Here is a 21137-nt window from a genome sequence, read left to right as displayed (position 1 = left end):
ATAGTTAAAATAAAAAAGAACATTCAGACAGGTCAGAGCAGGTAAAAAAGTTCTGCAGGCTCCCGGATGAGGGATCTAAAATTTGAGAAAGGTGACCTAGTGTTTCTTAATGTCACTCCCTTTAAAGAGATCAGTAGGTTTGGTACGAGGGCAAAATTTAATCCCCGGTTCATTAGACTATTTGAGATCTTAGACTGGATCGATATGATTGCCTACAAAACTATCACTACCTCCAGAGCTATCCAGGGTTCATAATGTATTTCACGTATTTATACTACGCAAGTACAACCCAGACCCTTCACACATCCTATCCCACGAGCCCCTTTCACTCAAGGAGGCTTTATCCTATGAAGAGGTACCGGTAGGCATTAAACACTGAAAGAGTAGAGTATTCCGTAACCGAGAAATTTCATTCATCAAGGTACTATAGCAGAACTATATGTAGGAAGAGGCTACTTGGGATCTTGAATCAAGCTTCAGGGCCCAATATCCCCAGCTGTTTGACTAGCAAAAAGGTGACAAATTTAAGAGATCAAATTTCTTTTAAGGAGGGAGAGTTGTAACACCCGGACCCAAAAATTGGCCCAGTATGATGTTTACGGATTATGAATATATATATAATTATTAAAAAAAATTAATTTAATTTAATTTAATTTAATTTTTGAGAAAAAACGAATTAAAGACGAAATTATAAATAATTTTGGGAAGAATGAGTGAAAATTTGAGTTCGGGTGGTGTTTTTTCAAAAAAATTAAAAACAGGAGGTCAAAATGCAATTAGAGAAAGTTCGGCCATGTAGAACTGCCCAATCAACAGTCTCGACGAACTAGAGCGCACCACGTGGCCAGACCCACTGACGTTGACGCCATCGGACGGTTCAGGATCTTTCTCGCATGCGTGAACAGTCCGGATCCACTTCTTCCTTAGGTGCGATCGAACGGTCGAGATTAAATGCGATAAATGGTTCAGAATCGTTTTTCCCTTAGGCGTAATCGAACGGTCGAGATCAAACATAATGAACAGTCCAGATTCGTTTCTTCCTTAGACGCAATCAGATGGACGAGATCGATCGCGATGGACAACCCAAATTAATACGGGATGGGTATAAATATTTCACATCACACAGAATCTGAACCTTAGCAGCCAGCCTCCCCATTAGAGAAGAAGAGCCAGACGCTGGAGAATGAAGCCGACCGCCGATTGCCGCCGCACCGGAGCTACCTTTGACTGCCAAAAAAGGTAAAAATTCTTCTATCCACTCATAATTCGATTCTGAGTACCTCTGCAATCATATTAGAGCAAAACAAACGACAGGTAAGCTAAAAACTGCGGGTATAGCCCGGCGGGGCCGCTGCGGCCCAAAACCCCCAATCTCCTCCAATGAGCCCCTTCTCAGTTCCCGTTTTGTACGATTATTTTACCTATGTGTTCACTGTTCTATTTTCTGTAGGTTGACCGAAGGAGGAATCCCAACCGCGAAGGAGCGTCGGTGGAGCTGCTGCACCCAAAAACTCCACCATTGGTAGGTTTTGATTTTTTAATTTTTTTGGCCAACTGAGGCTCCCTAACGTATTTTTTCGTAGAAATATGTATAAAGTTGGCTAAAACCGGCCAAAATCAGCAGAAAACAGCCAGACTGAGGCAAATTGTAGCCGTGGGCGGCGGTGTCATCATCGGAACACGGTGATGCTGCCATGCCAAAATCCTAAAATTGGTCGGAAGGAATTTTTAACATCAATTTTAGATTTTTAAGGTATTTTTTAGGTATGTGGAGAGTGTTTAATCTCCGTAGAAAAATTCAAAAAATCTGGGGACCACTAGGAGGTGCAGTAGAAAGTATAGTATTTTGGACACTGATTCGAATAAGAATCTCTCACTCTCTTCTCTATTATAGAATTGAACCTTAAAAAGCAATAATATGGTCTTATGTAGAATTTAAAAAACTTTAAGAATAATTATAAGTCACTAATTGAGTCAGAACCGGTTAGTTCTTTATTTGTCTTGTTTAACTGATTACTTGCTCATACAGCTTTAGATACATGATAATATATTAAAATAGTTAAATGATTCAGTTGTGTTTTCTTGATACATATATCGCTTGCTTTGTGTGAGTTATGATTGATTGTGAAACATGTAATTAATATATAGATGGGAAGTTGTTTGATGATGTGAATTAATAAATAATTGTCTTCCTGGATATCTTGATAGATTGTGGATGGACCAGATACATAGGGAACCCTATCGTGAATGTCACCTTATACCGGACGAGGTATCAAGAGATGATATTTTTTGCGCTCATACTGGATAGGGTATTGGAATGGCCCGGTTCACCCTCATACCGGATGGGGTATTGTGGGATGATATTTTGGCACTCATACCAGACGGGGTATCGGACGGTTGGATAAACGACAAGTTTAGATATTGGGTTCACGTGTAGGGAGACATCCCTATGGATCCCCAGAAATACTAGTAAGCAGATAAAAAAGGAAAAGTTGTTGTTCTTATTCACTTGTATAAGAGATCATAATGTCATTTGAGTTATTGTCTTTATAGGTTGATTTTGAAAATCTCATAACGATAAGTATGCAATAAATGGTTTTCTTTGTGATAAATGAACTTATTTAAATTAAGAGCTCTATTAGTTATTTTATGTTTTTTTTTACCAACCTTTAGTTTCTGTATCGGTGAGTAGTGTGCTATTCTTATTGGGCTCGTGCAGCTCATCCCTATTAACCATTTCAGATTAAGAAGATCAAGACTCAGATCCTGATCTGTAGGAGGGCTGTGAGTAGGTGTCATCCAGACCCTATCAAGAGGTAGTGGAGGTTAACCTCCCCACAATATTTATTTACTATTTTCGTATGTTTATTTCATTTTTTTATGCACCGCTATGAAATGGACATTTTCGTAACCCTATTGAGCATCCAAATTTATGTGTAAGAAATGTAAACTCTAAAGTTATTATACGCTTCCGCATTAAATTTATGAATTTATTTTCCTTCTAGTTCCGGGTCATTTCAGGTAGGTTCGGATTTTTGGTTTTTTTTGGCCAACCAAGGCTTCTTAACATGTTTCTTCACAGGAGTACTTGTAAAATCGGCCAAAATCAGTCAGGTTGAGGTGAACCGTCGCCATGGGTGGCAGAGCCGATGCCGAAGCATGGTGGCGGCGCCGTGTCAAAATCCTAAAATTGGTCGAAAAAGGTTTTGACACCAATTTTGGTCTTTTGGAGTATTTTTAGGTACATGATAAGTATTTTAACTTTCACAGAAAAAATTTAGGAAATCCGAGAACTGTCAGGAGGTGCAGTAAGTAGCACGACGTTTCAAACACCGATCTGGATAAGGATCCTTTACCCTATTCTCTGTTACGATAAATTGAGGCTTAATAATCAATAATCTCATATTTTGTAAAAATTAAAAAAATTCTAACAATAATTATAGGTCACTAATGGAGTCGGAACTGGTCAGTGTACGATTGCCCTGATTTACTATTCATTTTCTCATATGTTGCTTAAGATGTTTACTATTGTATTGTGTGCATTATATTACTAGTTTAAATTGTATTCTCAGTTATTTGGTTTACTTGGGTTCTCCTATACTAATTATTTGATTATCTGGTTACTTGATTATTCGATTAAGTAAATTGTACGTTTGCTTAAAATGTCGTTTAAATTAATATATGAATATGTAATATGCAATTGGTAGTTGTTTGAACGATGAGAATCTATGTATATAAAAGCTTACTGGGTGCCCTGAAAAATGGTGGACAGACTCGGTACATAAAAAATCCTACTGTGGACATTACCTCAGTCGGACAAAGTTGAGAAGTTCTTTACCAGAATGGTTTGAGAAATATGGATCACCTTACACCGGACGAGATATCGAGAGGATGACATGTTAGCGCCCATTATCGGACAAGGTATGGGGACGTTCAGATTAATTGTCAAATCGAGATACTGGGTTCAGAGTAGTGAGATATCCATATGGACCTCCAAGGTCCTAGTAAGTAGGTTAAAAATAAAGAATTATTGATCTTATACATGAAATTAAAATATCATTTGATTATTTGTCTTTATAGGTTGACTTTGAAAATATCTGTAACGGTAAGTATGAAATAAAATGTTTTAAGGTTAAATATATTTACTTGAAAGGGCTCTATTAGTTATTTTGTAATTTTTACCAACATTCGATTTTTCGTATCAATGATTAGTGTAATATTCTTACTCGGTTAGTGTAGTTCACATTTTTATTAACCATTTTAGATCAAGAAGACCAAAATTCAGATCCCGATCAGTAAGAGGGTTGTGAGTAGATCACCTCCCGAACTCCATTTCAAGTATTAGTGGAGGTTAACCCCTTAGAATATGTTTTTATTTATTTTTATTATTGTTTGGCTTTCTTTATAAATCAATATATAAGATACATTCCCGTAACTCTATTGAACATTCTAATTTATTGTATAATGAATATAAAATTTAATTATTATTTACTTCCACTATTTTAATAGATATTCCTTCTATTAAGTTTTTATTTTCCAGTGTTAATATTTTGTGAGATTTTGAGTTAATATAAAATGCGACTCAAATAAAAAAATTAAATGGACAAAATCATTTTAGGATTATTTATCTTTATTGTAAAATTAGGAAACTCTTCACTTGAGGCTTAAGGAGATTTTTTCTCTGGAAAATCCTTTAAAAATCTCTTAAAAAATAATATTGGTCTTAAAAAAATAAAAACTTTCATAAATTTAAGAAATAAAAACTTAAAGATATCTCTATGTAATAAACAAAAAATTATATTAATTATCAAACATATTAAAAAATATTTCAAAAGCAAAAAAACACAAATTTTTCATTAACTTTGAAGAAAATTATCAAATACTTTTAAACTTTTAGGAATTTCATTTATAAAGAAATACAATTAAATATATATATATAGATAAATAACCCATAGTTTTTAATTAAATATTAATGTTCTTGTACACAATTTTCATTTTGTTTTAAAAATTAATGCATAACGGTGAAGAACTATTTCAAAATTTCAACATCATATCATCCTTAAACCAAAAAGACAAGGAACGAGAGTGTAAGGGCAGAGCCTCCCAACAGCAGCTTTAGAGGAACCAGGTAATCGCGGGATGGCTTCCACTATATACATATACATATATATATGTGTGTGTGTGTGTGTTTCTCTCTCTAGATAGATCTACCTGTCTCGATTTCACCGTATTCTACTTTTTGCCACTATCAGAGGAATATCGGAGAGAATTCGAAGTCTAATTGTTTTTACACTTTTAGGGTTAGGCTGTTGAAGAACCAGAATTTTGTTTCCTCGCGATGAATTGAAATGCTGAGACGATCTGTGAATTGCATTGTAAATTGGTCGAAGATAAACGATTCCTTTTTCTTTTTATTTCATATGTTGCGTTTGGTTTTAGTTGCATTGTGTCAGCGCTGAGTGTGAATACTTACGTTTAAGTGAGATACGGAAATTTGGCACAATTAATTAATTGTTATTGATGAGAGAGCATTTCAGAGTCCTCATGGTTCAGAATTTAGATTCGGTAGGCTATGCTTGTGTAGGTGGTTAAGCACCATGGGGGTTTTACTGACAAAGAAGAGTGGTTTTTGCTTATGAAGTAGTCGAGAAGCACTGCTGCTATTTGAGTGTCTTCGTTTTGAATTTTCTGGTAACAACCGAACTGCTTGGTTGCTTTTTAGTTGGATGTTCTCACTGATGTTGATTATTTTACTTTCCTTTGCTTTTTCTCTGTTAGTTAATTAGGTTGGTTGTAAGTATAATATTTCCTTTCTGTTACCTTATAACAAATGTAGTAACCGTTTAATTTATACTTGAATTGTTTCATGTAGGTGCAAGTGAGTTGATGATATATATTTTATATACCAACATATGTGAACAGTTTAACACCTTTTACATATTGGGTTAGCTGGAAGAGTAACATGGACAATATTCACGGGAGCAATGCCCAAATGCATATGAGTGATGCTCAACATCCCATGCATGTCCACTACAAACATCACAGTCTGCAACATGTGAGCAATGGGGATGTGATGGGAAATGAGCTTGATGATGGTAATGGTGGTGGTGGAGGAGTGAGTGAGGGAATGGAGGGGGACATGGGATCTCATCCTGGCAATCTCTCTGATAACCATAGTGAAATTGTTGTCCACGGCAATGAAAATGGGGACCAGTTGACGTTGTCTTTCCAGGGTCAGGTTTATGTGTTTGATTCTGTCTCACCAGAAAAGGTGATTCTTTAGTTGTTTCTTAGTTAGCACCTTAAATAATGTTCCTTTATTATGTGCTTGAAGCTTTAAATTTTAATTTATATTCGAATGTGTTAATGATATTTATCTATTATAAATCCTTTTGGATTCTTTGAGTTGTTATCAAGGTTTGCATAAACCTAAGTAGTTGGGTACTATCAATTTTTTGTGTGTATGACTTAATAATTTCTGATTGCAATATGAACATCATGTTGTAAGTGTCATGCAAGTGAAGAAAAATTATGGCTCCATTTGATAGATGAAAGTGTATCCTAGTTTTAATATTCTAAATTTATATATAATTCACTAACAAAACTATACAAGTTAGTTAACAATAAAGAGAACAATAACAAAAATGATGATAGGGTTAAAAAATCTTAAAATTTTATTTTTAGTGCTTTCTAGAAAATGGTTTGTCTGTGCTTTGTTTTTTTTTTTTTTGAAAGTGTGCAACTCTTATATAGATTTATGAATAAACACATATGAATTTAGAAATGAAAACTAAAAATGACTTTCATGTACCAAGCAGAGCCTTTGACTCTATTTGGTTGAAAGAAATGGGTGAAATGAATAGGAGAAGGTCATGCAGTTTTCTTCTTGGTGAAGAAAATTGGAGGAATTAACATTAACAAGTAATGCAAGATCTGTACACCTCCCGTATTTGATTTAGCCTTTTCATCCATGAATAAGAGTTAAAGATTGCTAGATATCATGCTCTTGGACCCTCAATTCCATTTTCCTTCTTGTAAATTATAGGGCAGTAGAATTACTTCCCATATTTCTTTCTCATCATTTTCTCATCCTACTGCACTATCTTGGAAGAAAAACATTGAGCCACTTTATAAACATTATCATGCATTATTATTCTGGTGGGTAGAATATAATATTCTTCTGCAAGAGATGTGTTCTCTCTGTTTGTGCGCAGGAACACTTTTTCTTGCAAGTATCATATATGTCATGGTATTTGTTTCTTATTTCTTATTTCTTATTTCTTATTTATTTGCCCCCCCCTTTCTATAAAGAATTATTTTTTTTTTGTAGAATCCAATAGAAATGATTCATTAAAGTTTTTACTAATATTGGGAAACTTGATAGCTACAATATAGTCACTATGCTTTTGTCGCTTGTTATGAAGTTTTTACTATAATAGCAACCAATAAATGCAAAACGTGAAACATGTTTTACATTTCCGCTTTTTTTGTATATGGTGGCATTTCTCTTTTTGTGCCATCTTAGATACTTTCTGTTATCCTTTTTGAACATCTTCTGCAGGTACAAGCTGTGCTTTTGTTGTTGGGGGGCCGTGAAGTTCCACAGACCTTATCTGCTATCCCAGTGAACTCTCATCATAACAATAGGGTATTGGTCATTATTGAATAACAAATTGATTGACAAAGTTCTTTTTTCTCTTCTTGCATTTTACTGACTTACCACTGAACTAGGCTTTATCTGCTACTCCACAACGGTTTAGTGTTCCCCAGCGGTTGGCCTCATTGATCAGATTCCGTGAGAAGCGAAAAGAAAGAAATTTTGATAAGAAAATTCGTTATACAATCCGTAAGGAGGTAGCACTTAGGTATGTCACCTATTTTGTTTTACCTTGATCTAACATTTTATTTTGTCTAAGGGGATTATCCATGGGTTGATATATATACTACAGGAGTATGTACTTAGTTTTGGAAGTTTCAACTATCCCAATGTAGTTTATATTCTAGGATTGATAAAGAGTTTTCTTTGTTGTGATGCAAGTGCAATGATTTGATTGGTTAAAAGATTGACATTTATTAAAGATATGTCATTTGCATACTAGGCATGACTTTAAGGAATTAATTTTTTTTCTTATATATATGCTATCTTATCTATTTCCTTATGTGTTTGTACTCATTCCCGCTTTAGACTTTCAATTTTGTTATTATTATTATTATTGTCATCATCATCATCATCATCATCATCATTACTATTATTATTATTATTGGTATTATTAAAAACTTCTTGTTGCTGATATGATGTTCTGAATTTTCTTTTTCACTTCCCTCGTGACTAATTTTTCTGTTGCTTTTGCAGGATGCAACGAAACAAAGGTCAATTTACATCTTCAAAGTCTAACAACGATGATTCTGCATCAGGGGCATCTGGCTGGGCCTCGGACCAGGGCTGGAGTGTGGATGGCACTGGCTCTCAGAGTCAAGAGATTGTGTAAGTTGATATATGATGTTTACTAATTACTGTTGATTACCTGTACTGGAAAATTTGGAAGGTGTTTTCTCCTCTGCTGGGAAATTGAAATCTTCCCAGAGTAAAATGGCTCCGTATTGGCTTTGAAATGGAACTGGGAATGACTAGGTTAGTAGCTCACATGAGCTATTGCAGCTTCTGTCAAAGAGCTGTGGAAACCTAGATTTGGTTTTTCTACCTAATTTTGACCATGGAGCTATGGAAACTAGACTAGTAGCTCAGAGCTACTGCAGGTTCTCCTCTATTGTCGAAGTGCAATTTGGGTGGTCAGTGCCTTGACCAAGGATGAACTGGGGCTCAGAATGGTCTTTCTTCCTCCTAGTGTTGGGAAAGTTTTTGGCACTTCTTTCCATATCTATCTGTTGGGTCAATTGGATTGCACTCGCTTGGTGCCCTTTAATCTTTTTCTGCTTTTCCTCAAAAAAAGTGAATATTTGGTAGCGTAAGTGGTGGAGGAGAACAGAGAAGAAAACTGCATGTAAAGTACAGGCAAATTTTGCAGATTAACAGTCGTCAACTTTGTTCTATCTCCAGCTCTCCCTTTCACGTACAACTCACAATTTAGGACGGCTTTGAAAAGGGTGAACTGTGTAGTACCTCATGGAATGTTTTTTTTTCCACATGCACTTTACGTCTTAATAGATATGTTTTGCCTTGTATAGAATAATAGGTTTTGTGCAGTTATCATGTTTGTAATTTATTTTTTATGTTTCTTTGTCATGTCAGTTGTCGACATTGTGGCATTAGTGAGAAGTCTACACCAATGATGCGACGTGGGCCTGAAGGGCCAAGGACACTTTGCAATGCTTGTGGGCTTATGTGGGCAAACAAGGTGAACACTACGGGCTCATTTATTTACTCTAGCTTGTAACATGTACTTATTTAGTTATTTGTTATATTAGTTATATTCCGATTGGGATATTACGCAGGATGCCATTTCGTATAGTCTTGTGAGTTTCTTTAAAACACGATGCCAACCAACCACTATAATTGTAAATAATCACTGAACCGCACTTTCTTTGTTTCTATACTATTATAAGAAGTATACTATTAAAAAATATAGAAGTGTTAAGAATGGTTTGATGTGCATTCTATTAAATATTATGGTCCTATACATATAAGTTTTCTAGGATGACAAAGGGAAATAGACAATTGACTATGATGGGTGTAATTTACTGTTACACTCTTTAACCTGATTTACTTACTCTTTAACACTCTAATTTACTTCCTTTTTAACTATTACACCTTTTATCTTCATTTATTTCCTCTTTAATACTTTGATTTACTTTCTCTTTTAACAATAAGTAATATTAGTTAAACTTTAAAACATAGATTGATTTATATGGCCTCTTCATTAATAAAAATGTGTCTATTGGTACTGTCCCCTGCCAGACACTGATCTGCACTTTTTTTCTTTTGTGTCTCTCTTTTGTAGAATACGTAGCCTTGTACATGGGTGGGTATCACCTGGGTGCCATTTTTTCTCTCAAAACAAAAAAAAAACCATTAGTGTGGAGATTCTCACATTAGATGATATGTAAATGGTTGTGGTTGTTCCTCTTTGTTGCATATTCCGTGGGCAAATTTTGGGTCAATAGATGGATATCAATAAAATTTGTGTCTGTGCTCATTTGGATGCATTTTAATTTTTTGCTAGTCATTTTTTTAGGAAAAGTAATTTTTTGGTGGTCACGGTCTTAATAACATGACTATTCTACTTTGTCCCGCAGAATGTATATTTTGTTTCGAGAAACATGTCTCCCAAATGTCATTAATACTCAGCTTAAAAAAAATATCATTCGCTAGTGACATCAACTTATGATGTGTATCCCAACCAATGGACTTGACGGTTGGACATCTCTCAAAACCAACATGTAACAGTATTTCACAACTGCGGTTTAATTCCTGGATAGGTGATTAATATGGAAGATATTTTAGAAATAGAAAGTGATTTATAATTAATTGAAAATTCTCAGTTCTAACTTTGGTGGTATAATTTTCTCGTGACATTTCCTCAAATTGGGTTTAGGTATGGGTTAGAACTTGGAGGTGGACAGCAGGTGAAAGCTTTAATTCCCGTCTATTTTCTTTTTAAACTGGAGAGTGAGAAATTCTATAGGTTTGGGACTACTGGGTTCAAACTCTTAACCTTTGCCTGAATGTTTGTACTTGAATATGAAAGAGAATTTGTAGACCTAGTATGTCTTTTGGCTTGTTCCTAACTGTACAAGACACTTATGTGAATTAGAGGTTATTAGTGTTACCCCTTGCTACCTCTTCATAACAGAGCTTTCTGGTGAGGTTGCCTACCAAAAACTGATGTGAAGTTTGGGCCCTGCGTTCTCAAAGATCTTCTGCGTACAATGGATTTTTACATGGATCTCCATGTGTGGTGAGGGAAGCACAGAGATAAAAATAGTAGAGGATACAATCTTTAGAGAATGATTATTGGGTTATGGAATAAAATAATTTAGTGCTTCTATAGGAGTTTGAAGATAAAAAATTGTAAATTTTAAGAGACTAAATATTTATAAGCATGGTTAGACATTTGATACACTTGGTATGATGAAAATCATTATACTTTCTTGAGAAAGTGCAGGTCATACCTGCTAAGGATCTTATCTGCTTTTCATCTCATGAAAACTACATTGAATTCTCGATCTCGGATATCTCCTGTACAAAGACCAACTTGCTCTTAAGACTCACCTCTTACATATTACTACTGTGGTAAATTTTGAATATATTTTGTCATTAAATAGCATGAAAATCAAATCACGTGGTAAGCTTCTGTTAATCACCAGCAGCATTCATGTCTGGGGATGTAACGCTGCTAACAAAAATTGCCAGGTTTCTCGAGGTGCTGCTTTCACCTGAAAGTCGTCAAGTTTTTTATTTTGATAAGAAAAGGAAAGGGTATTATTAAGAGAGAATGTAATATAAGAGGAGGCGGATTAGGTTTCCTCCCAAAGGAAAAAGAAAATAAGACCAAAAAAAGGAGAAAGAAAGACTAACTAATTTTGGGAAAGAATTGCTAACCAATTTCTCTAAAATCATTGACAAAGCTATGCATTAAAGTGCCTATGAACCTTAGTCCAAAAGGGCTATCAAGAAAGAATCCCATAGAATGAAAAAGTGAAATGTGATCCCTGAAAATTCTAGCATTTCTCACCAACCATATCACCAACGATCTAGTGAAAAAATCCCATGCCAGAGAGCTTTAATCGCCTTCATACTTGCACCTATGACAAGGAAGAAAGAAAATTATCAATTATATCCGGAGAAACCCAAGAAACACCAAAGATATAACAATCCGATACCAAATCTCCAAGCTATTTCACAGTGAGATGATTGCTAGTTCTTCTTCCATTAATTTTCCAACGACTTTCCGTGCTCTGCATTACCTTCCAGGCGCTTACCAACAATAGCAGGTACTCCTGACTTGTCTACGTGGAGGACTCTGGACAAGCAGTAGTTTCACTTCCTGTATCTTTTTGTTGCTAAATAATTATTAAGACTCACCTTGTAACATTTAAGACACCCATAAAAGCACCAGCTCACTTTTACCCCTCACCTTGTACATATTTACTACTGTGGTAAAATTTGGATCTGTAATAAGTTATTAAATAGTATGAAATCAATTCACATGTTGAGTTTCTGTAAATAACTATCAGCTTTCTTGTGCTGGTGATGTAATGCTGACAACAACCTTTGCATTTCTCCAGGTGCAGCTCCCACCCAAAAGTCAGTTTTTTCTGCTTCTAATACATTTCCAATGGCTTCCCTGCTCAGCAGAGATAATTTTTGTTTGGATTGGTAATTGTCTATGGTCAAAGGAACTTAAAGGACATTTTGAAAAAAAAATGGCAACAGTGTTTGTCAAGACATCTAAAGTGCTAAAAGCTACAAACTTTTTAACTCAAAATGAAAAGCTCTAAACACTAGTTTTTTTAGAGCTTTACTTAGAGAGCATTTACCAATTTTGACCATTATTGAGGTTGAGAAAAATTGCTCTTGCAATCTTGAGGTATTTGAGTTAAAATGACCAATTCATCGGATTACCCACATTCAAGCTTCTCATGGACTTCCTAGGGAGTTTTTATAGTAAAAAATCAGTATGCTCTTTTTTCTTTTTGGGGAAGGTAGAGGTAAAGGCTAGATGCTATTGGTCAGAGTTCAAACCTCACTCTGGAGAGACAAGGTACCACTTTGGCTGTTGCCCGGTGTTTGGATGAACTATGTTGCAGTTTTTTTAATAAAACGGAAAAGTATAGGAATATTTTATGATGATTTCAATCCAATAGGTTAGAGATATATATACATGTAGAAGCGTTTATGTAAAGTAACTAACATAAATTAGCCTATTAATTGACTATCTATAATTATGCTAATATATATGGAAAGTTAACTACCAACAATTACAAGAAAAAATAATGTAATCTTGTAACACTCATCGAGTTCGAGCATAAATATTAATCATACCCAACTCGTTACAAAATATTTAGTTTGAGTTTCATTTAAAGCCTTTGTGAATATATCACTTAGTTGTTCTCATGTTTTCACGTAATTAGTAGAAATCAAGTTTTCTTGAATTTTCTCATGGATAAAGTGACAATCAATATCGATGTGTTTGGTTCTTTCATAGTACATTAGATTTGAGGTAATATGAAGGGCAGCTTGATTATCACATCAGAGTTTTGTTGGTGATAAGGGATTCAAACCCACCTCGACTAGAAAGAGATGTATCCATAAGATGTTACATGTGGATTGGATCATAGCTTTATACTCTGACTTTGCATTGGACCAAGACACAACAGTCTACTTTTATTTTTCCATGATATTAGGTTCCTAGCAATAAATACGTAATAGCTTGTAGTGGATCTTGTATCAATTTTAGATTTAGCCTAATTAACATTTGTGAAATATTGAATGTGTGCGTGTTCATGATTTCTAAACAATATGACAAGTTTTGAAACTCCTTTTAGGTAGCATAGAATCTGTTTCAAAGTTTTCCAATGTTTGAGTGCAGGTGCATATATAAATTGAGTAGCAACACTGATAGCATATGCAACATCTGAGTGAGTCACTGTGAGGTAGTTCAATCTTCCAACTAATTGGCTGTACTTTTCTGGACCATTAAGGGAATCACCATCATCTTTTGTAAAATGTACATGTGGTACCATTGGTGTGCTACATGGCTTAACTTCCAACTTTTCGGTTTTAGCAAATAGATCAAGTTCATACTTCTTCTAAGATAAGAGGATCCCCTTCGTGCTTCTTGTTATTTCTACTATCAAGAAGTATTTTAACTTATTCAAGTCTTTGGTGTGAAACTTGGTATGTAAGAATGACTTGAGAGAAAATATTTTTACACAATCATCTCCTGTAATGACAATATCATCAACTTAAACAATAAGAAATATAATACCAGTTTTTGATTGTTTATAGAAGATCGAGTGATCACACTTATTTTTTTCATCCCAAATTCCAAAATTATTTTACTAAATTTGCCAAATCAAGCACGAGAACTCTGCTTCAAACCATATAAAGATTTTTTCAAATGACAAACTTTTCGTACTCTCCCTAAGCAACAAATCCAGGTGGTTACTTCATATACACTTTTTCTAGGAGATCCTCATGAAGGAAGATATTCTTGATATTCAACTGGTGTAAGAACCAGTTTCGAGATGTCTCAATAGAGATGAATAAATAGACAGATGTAAGTTTGACCACTAGAGAGAAGCTATCAAAATAATCCACCCCACAAATCTGAATACAACTTTTTGCTGCAAGGGTGACTTTAAGTTTTGACACGGAGCCACTTGGATTTACTTTAACTAAAAATATCTATTTGTATCCCTCAACCTTTTTACCTTTAGGTAAATCCACTAAGTCTTAGGTATGATTTTTATCTAGAGTATTTATCTCCTCAAGCATTACATCATACCAAGTAGGGTGATTCAAAGTTTTCTTAATTGTTTTAAATATGAAAATTGAATATATAAAAATAATTAAAGGCTAGACAAATGAGATAGGTGATCATATGAAATAAAATTAATAATGGGATATGTAAATTTAGGAAAGGTGCACTGACGTTTACCTTTACAAAGATTAATAGGAATATAAAGGTCATGTGAGGCAAGATCAGATGATGAGAAAGTTGGTATAATACATGTATTACTAGTTTGTTGTTTTCTGAAATAACATAAATAATTGACAGTTGTATTTGGGTCAGAGGTACACTATCATCAGCTTGCTCAACTAGAGTTGGAGTTATATCATAAGAAGGAACACACCTTTATCTGATTGCTCAGTTTAGACACTTGATGTGAATTCATCGATGAGTCACTCATCGTTCCCCCCTTGGCTTATGGAATTGGATGACAAGGAGGAAAGTAGTGCATTCTTCAAAAACACCTCATCAGTTGATACTAAATATTTATTGAGATATGAAGAGTATCACTGATATCATTTCTAAAAGAAAAAATATTGCAAAAAGACACTTATAGACTTTTGTATCCAACTTGGTAATATTAGGTCGCACATCTCGAATATAGCAGGTGTTACCAAATGCTCGAGGCTGTACCAAAAATAATAATTTGTTTGGAAAAGAACATTGTAAGGAACATTTCCATCAAGTACTGTAGATGACAGACAATTAATCAAAAAGCAGGCTCTAGAAACAACATCAGCCCAAAATTGCTTAGGGACTTATGTTTGGAACAAAAAGGCTCGAGAGTATTAAGTAAATGTCTGTTTTTTTTTTTCAACTACTCTATTTTGATAGGGTGTGTCAACACAAGAGGAATGGTAGAGAATTTTTTATTGAGTCATATAATTTTAAAATGAGTATGACATATTTTTTAGCATTATCACTTCTCAATACATGTACAAAAATATTGAATTGAGTTTTGACTTCAATACAAAAAGCGCAAGTGAGAAAATATTTCAAAATGATTCTTTACAAAATATATCAAAGTCATTCGAGAAAATTATCCACAAAGGTAATGAAATATTTAAATTATATTTTACACAGAACGGGATAGAGACCCCAAATATCATAATGGACTAACTCAAAAGTAGACTCAACTCGTTTCTTAACTCTTGGATATGATAAACAATGGTGATATTTCGCAAATTGACATGATTCACAATCTAATGAAGGTACATGATGAAATTGAAAACATAACTTATTCAACACAGAGAGAGAATGATGTCCTAATTGACAATGTGTTTTGAATGGAGAAACGACACTAGAGTAGACAACCGATTGAGATATTCAAATATTAAGAATGTAGAAACCATCTTATACATATCCTTCATCAATAATCTGTTTTGTCACAAGATTTTGAAAAAAACTGATCAGAAAAGAATGTAATACAACCATTAAGATTTTTAGTAAGTCTATTAAAAGAAATCATATTGAAAGTAAGTTTAGATATACTTAATACAGATGATAGAGTGATAAATAAAGTTGGTTTTATGATCCCAGAATCCACAATGTTATAGGTTGACCTATAAGTAATGATTACTAGAGACGGTGTTTTGTATGATCGAAAGGTAAAAAAGATATTAGAATTATTTGTCGTGTGATCTGTAGCACTTGAATCAATAACCCATTTGTTCGAGGAGAAGATAAAGACATTTTTTCCTAATTAAGTAAGAGTAGGAATTTTTTTTAGAAATTTATGATATTGAGAGAATCTAGCGTACTCGTTAGCTGAAATCATAACAGTTCTCTTAGAAGATGACATAATAGTAGCTGAAACAATATTAGTGTCCTGTGTTCTTCAACTGCGATTCTACAATTTCTTATAGTACTGCTTTATATTTCCATATTCACGACAGTAGTAGCAGACAATATTATCATCCATTTTAATTTAAGAATTAAATTGTCAAATGAAAATTACCCAGAAACCCCGCAAGCAGAGACGCTCAAGGCAAATGAAAAAACTAAATAGAGAGAATTACTGCTGTCAAGTACTAAGCAACCACTCATAGGGAAACACCATTGCGTAAAAAGAACGCTACATGTAAGTAGAACACAACCTCGCGCATCTCCACGCACCTCCGCCAGACCACCACACGCCGCCGTGTGCACTGTCGTCGGACCACCGCGTGTCGCCTCAAATTGAACGAAAATCACCCCAGACATTTCGTGCGCTCAAATCCGGTACGGATATCGTGAAATTGTGCCAAAAATACCTAAAAAAATCGCAGATCTGGCTTCTCACAACTGGTGTCCGCCACCACAGATTCTTCCTCTTTGGCCTTCTAATTCCGATGCAAATAGCTTCGTTTGCACTCTCTCTAGACCGACCTCATGTGGATCTAGACTGATTTGTCATGTACAAAGCCATCTCGTGGCAAACTAAATTTGATACTCTAGACTGAAAATATTTTGTGGAAGAACTTTGACGATAGTTCAGGAGACCCTCACAAAAAGATTTCATAGAGAAGTTCATTAAACTATCCCAAACAAGTACTGTTCTCGATTATTTAGAATAATTTGAATATTTATGCTCTTTCGTAGATGTAGATAACCCAAAAATTTCAAAAGGATTTTTGATATTCACCTTTCTTAGTGGTCTCAAACCAGAACTATAATCCATGATGAGGCTTCTCAAGGCTCGAACACTTAATCAAGTATTCGAATAGGCCTTACTTCGGGAACAATATGCAATAGAACTGTCCAACATTCATATCTTACTGGTAAAGTTGTTAAATTCTCGAATGTATCTGAAACAAGAAATTATGACCAATCGCTTCGAAGGAATATGGAACTTAAAAGAGCAACGATTACTTGCTACAAGTGTGGGGATCAATACCTTTTAGGGCACCATTACACAAATAAAACAGTAATGACCATGAAGAAAATTGTTCTGAAAGGGACTCTCGAAGAAAAATTTTCCACAACTTAACCTTGAGGACAAAGTTGATGTTTAAGGAGAGAGTATTGTCAGAATATTAAAGAGTAAAAAAAGAAAATAACAAAAAAAGGACAAATTAATCTTTTCATGTAAAATTAGGGTTAGGGTTAACCTAATTAAACCCTAACAGAAGAGGGACCGAGATCTTAGCCACCGCACCTTCCGGACAGGGACATCGCCAATTCGCGGCCACCTGCACTCATAATAACCGAGCAATTCTGGCCACGGAAAACGTTTTTCTTTATTGTTTTTAGGCCTATAAAGGCCATCTTCCAATTCTTGTAAGCATCATCAGATCAGAGTAATAAAAATTCCTATTATTCTCTTTTGGATTTTCTCTTCTTATTCTTCTTCTTCTTCTTCTTATTCTTCTCTTCTAGTTCAACTACCATATGTTATGGATGCAAATATAGAAGACGCAACAAAAATAAGAAATTGACGTTCAATAAATATGAAATCCTAATTAGTATTAGATTGTTAAATAGTTGAAATCCTAATTAGTATTAGGTTCCTAAATAGTTAGAATTTTAATTAGTATTAAATTTCTAAATAATATATATACTTTTCATTAGTACTTGATTTTTAAATAGTGTAGGATTTCCAATATCTCAATAGAGCATTTCTAATTAGATTTAAATTTCAAATTAGGTTAACATTTCTAAATAAGAATTGTAACCTCTATATAAAAAGGTATGGTTGATATTAATAAAGAAAAGTATGAATATTATTTTAAAGTACAAGATTGGAACTCTCTTTAACGAGATCCAAAGTAACAGCTCTTTTTGCTAAACTGTAATTTATTTTCACAAAATAGGTTACTCTCGTAATAAGAACAATGGTGTTAACCCTTTACTTGAAAACGACTTTGTAGTTAACCGCCTGGTGACTCAATCGTTAATTAGGGAACACAACAATTTGGTATCATAGTAAGATACCATGGGCGACCAAAGTTTACGCAAAGAGTTGTGGAATCTAGAATCTCGGATGACGGCTTTTGAAGCTGCAACAAAAGAGAGTTTGCACCAAATCACATAGTAATTAAAACTTCTTCTCAATTGAACTGCCCAAGTCCAAGAAAAAGAAGAAATCGACAACGTATAAATTGATAATGGTGGTTTAAATCGGAATCAGAAAGGGGAAAGGTAGCACACTAAACCAAGGCGCGAAGAATCCAACATCAATTCGCATAACAAAGGATGTATTCCTCGCTATACAAAACTTGATTTTTCCATCTACGATGGATCGGATGACCGGTTGGCTTGGCTCCATTGTTGCAAACAATTTTGTATTAATCAAAGAATGGCTAACAACGAAAATGTTGGATTGTCAGCCTTCCACTTATTAGGCAATGCTCAACTTTGGTACTACAAATTGCAATAGGAGGAGACTGGGAGATCATGGGGCCAGTTTGTTGAACTCGTCTTTACAAGCTTTCTACTAGATATAACCCTCCAATTGCTTCCTTTGTCTCCCTTCTTGAATACTATAGTTCTTGGAATTTCCTCTTTTTGATAAACATCAATGACTGGGAAACTTTGACTTTGGTGTCTTTATTGGAATTTTATCATCCTATTCCACTTCCTGATTCTAAAATTTGTTCACTTGATTCTTCAGGATCTTATACTTGCAAATCTCTCTTTGATTATCTCACTTGTAGTAGCATTGGTAGTACACTATTCTTCCTTCTCTTTTTGGAGAAGGTTAGAATTTTATTTAGGTAATGATGAAAATTTACACTAACGACTTGCTTCAGGTTTGCTAACCTTAAATTGCTCTCTTCTTGCGTGATTGACAGCCAAAGAACAAGTCATGTTTTTTTTTTCTTTTTTCACTTTGAGGAGGCCTGGGAGGTCCGTATTAGGGTTTTTTCATCGTTTGAAATGGGTTAGGTCCTTTGGTTCGAGAGAAATGCTCAATTTTCAAGCAGCACTCCTTTTCTGTGTTTAGCTTCTTTTTGGGCTAAAGTGCATGTTTTCTTTAAGGGGATCTCTGTTTCTCCAAATCAAAGCGATTGTATTACTACTTTACATATATTCTTCTGTTCTCTTTTCCCTTTTGTTTTAAACTCTAATGTTTGTTTGTTTGTTTTCTGCCTTGAGTTTATGGAGTATTGCGTATCCTCTTTTAGGTCTTCTCTTTGTCTAATATATTTATTTTCCTATTAAAAAAAAAAACCCTCTTATTTCTTTTAGTATGGTGGGATAAGTTGGTTTCAAACTCTACTGTCCACCATCAAGTTGTTTACTGGTTGTTTTAGATACTAGCTTTATCATTAATCTGCTGCATGTAGTTGTTGTTCATCTGAATTTGGACCATTAATGGACTAACTGAGCATTTATCCTCTTCTTGTCTGTTTCTTTTAACAATCTGAACTTAGGGAACTCTGAGGGACCTCTCCAAGACAGCATCTCAAACTGGACAAACTTCTTCCTTGAATAGTAATGAGGAGGTGAGCAACTGATCAGTGTGTTTTATTTGTTTATCATGAAACTTTGTGCTCCAACAAGAATTCAGCACTCTGGTTTCTGCTTCAAAAACTTGTATGCTCTGCAGGGTGGAAATTTTGAGGCTGATCAAATGGTTAGACTTGCGGGAAATGTTAGTGACCCCTCATGATGGCTGTTTTTGGCTTAGTGCTCATCCGGAGGAATTTGATGGAAATGGGAGTGATTGGGCAGTTAAGTTTTTTCATTGGGCTCTACATAACCACATAATGTTGGCTGCATATCACCACATAGAATTGCTGTGGAAAGAGCAAGTTAACCAGTGTTTCTGTGTTCTGGCCTTTTTGACATACTGGTTTCCATCGAGAATAGAGACAAATGAGTAAGATGCAGGCAGTGACAATCCACTCCCATTTACTCATACTCTTTGTACTTTTCAAAGCAGTAATTTCTGTAAAATTGACATGTGAAGTGGTTACTAGATAAACTTTAGTCTAATAGCTAATTCATCAAAGAAAACTGCCTTTTGGGTGAGCGCTGACTTCTAGTCCAGTTGTGTATCTCTGGTCTCTTTCCAAAGAGGTTCAGGTTTTATGCTGCAGGTAGGTTAAAAAATGGCCAATAGGTTGGTTGCTTTTTTTGGAGAGTAGACTGTAGAAGGATATATCAACAATATGTGAGCTCTTTTTTGCATTTTGTAGCTAAAAAGTTCTTTGCATTTTTTTTGTGAAGCTGATTTTCCTGAACTCCTCAATTCTCAATGCAAAGAAAATTCATCAAAAGAATTATCTGAATTTTAAATGAATGCATATTCTGAATCATAACTTCTTTTGACTAGGAGTTATCTTCTTTGAGATCTTAAATTGTGCCTGTTTATGGAGTTGTCAATTCATGAGTTATGATTTCCTCAAATTTTGCAAGAATCCACCGCTTACCATTTGCTTGTGTAATTGCCATGAGTTCTTTGATTTCCATTCTTTATTCTACATGTAATCTCTTTTTCTCCTCTACACCAATTTCATTGAGATTTACAAGTAGTATGCTTTTTACTATTGAATCTCACTTTTCTTACATATGTATTCAAAAGTTATATGTGTCATATGATAATGCAAATTTCATACTAAAATCACAAGAACCATATAATTGAAAAAATAAAACTCTTTAATTGCAAAATGACTATTCAAATTTTAGTTTTATTCTTCGTTATGTTTCAAAAAATAAAATTTCATATTAAGAAAAAAG

At 34.5% G+C, this 21137-nt stretch overlaps 1 protein-coding gene across 3 annotated transcripts; it reads left to right on the top strand.

Annotated features, from left to right (window-relative positions):
- The first annotated feature begins 4983 nt into the window (after positions 1 to 4983).
- Positions 4984 to 20626, top strand: LOC110807978 (GATA transcription factor 28-like). 3 transcript variants are annotated; one of them, XM_022033303.2, is made up of 8 exons: positions 4984 to 5128; positions 5873 to 6271; positions 7562 to 7648; positions 7732 to 7865; positions 8354 to 8485; positions 9251 to 9356; positions 19829 to 19900; positions 20005 to 20626. In XM_022033303.2, the coding sequence occupies exons 2-8, from the start codon at positions 5963 to 5965 to the stop codon at positions 20065 to 20067; spliced, it is 903 nt and encodes a 300-aa protein (XP_021888995.1). In that variant the 5' UTR covers positions 4984 to 5128; positions 5873 to 5962; the 3' UTR covers positions 20068 to 20626. The 3 variants fall into 3 exon arrangements, with proteins under 3 accessions (XP_021888995.1, XP_088076849.1, XP_021888996.1); XM_022033304.2 differs by lacking the exon at positions 4984 to 5128 and adding an exon at positions 5203 to 5691; XM_088220723.1 differs by lacking the exons at positions 9251 to 9356; positions 19829 to 19900; positions 20005 to 20626 and having other exon boundaries at positions 8354 to 8489.
- Positions 20627 to 21137: the final 511 nt, after the last annotated feature.

Source organism: Carica papaya, chromosome 5 (genome assembly GCF_054855325.1).
Source record: "Carica papaya isolate Zhongbai chromosome 5, ASM5485532v1, whole genome shotgun sequence".
In the NCBI taxonomy this organism is placed as follows: Eukaryota; Viridiplantae; Streptophyta; class Magnoliopsida; order Brassicales; family Caricaceae; genus Carica; species Carica papaya.
Note: the sequence above shows the minus strand (reverse complement) of the source record. Positions and strands in the feature narration are given on the sequence as shown.

What these genes read in the sequence shown, in the direction of transcription:
- LOC110807978 (XM_022033303.2), top strand. Translation starts at nt 5,963, where the DNA reads ATGGACAATATTCACGGGAGCAATGCCCAAATGCATATGAGTGATGCT. An exon ending in ATTCTGTCTCACCAGAAAAG is followed by an intron (nt 6,272 to 7,561) that starts GTGATTCTTTAG and finishes CATCTTCTGCAG; the next exon opens with GTACAAGCTGTGCTTTTGTT. An exon ending in GGCTTATGTGGGCAAACAAG is followed by an intron (nt 9,357 to 19,828) that starts GTGAACACTACG and finishes ATCTGAACTTAG; the next exon opens with GGAACTCTGAGGGACCTCTC.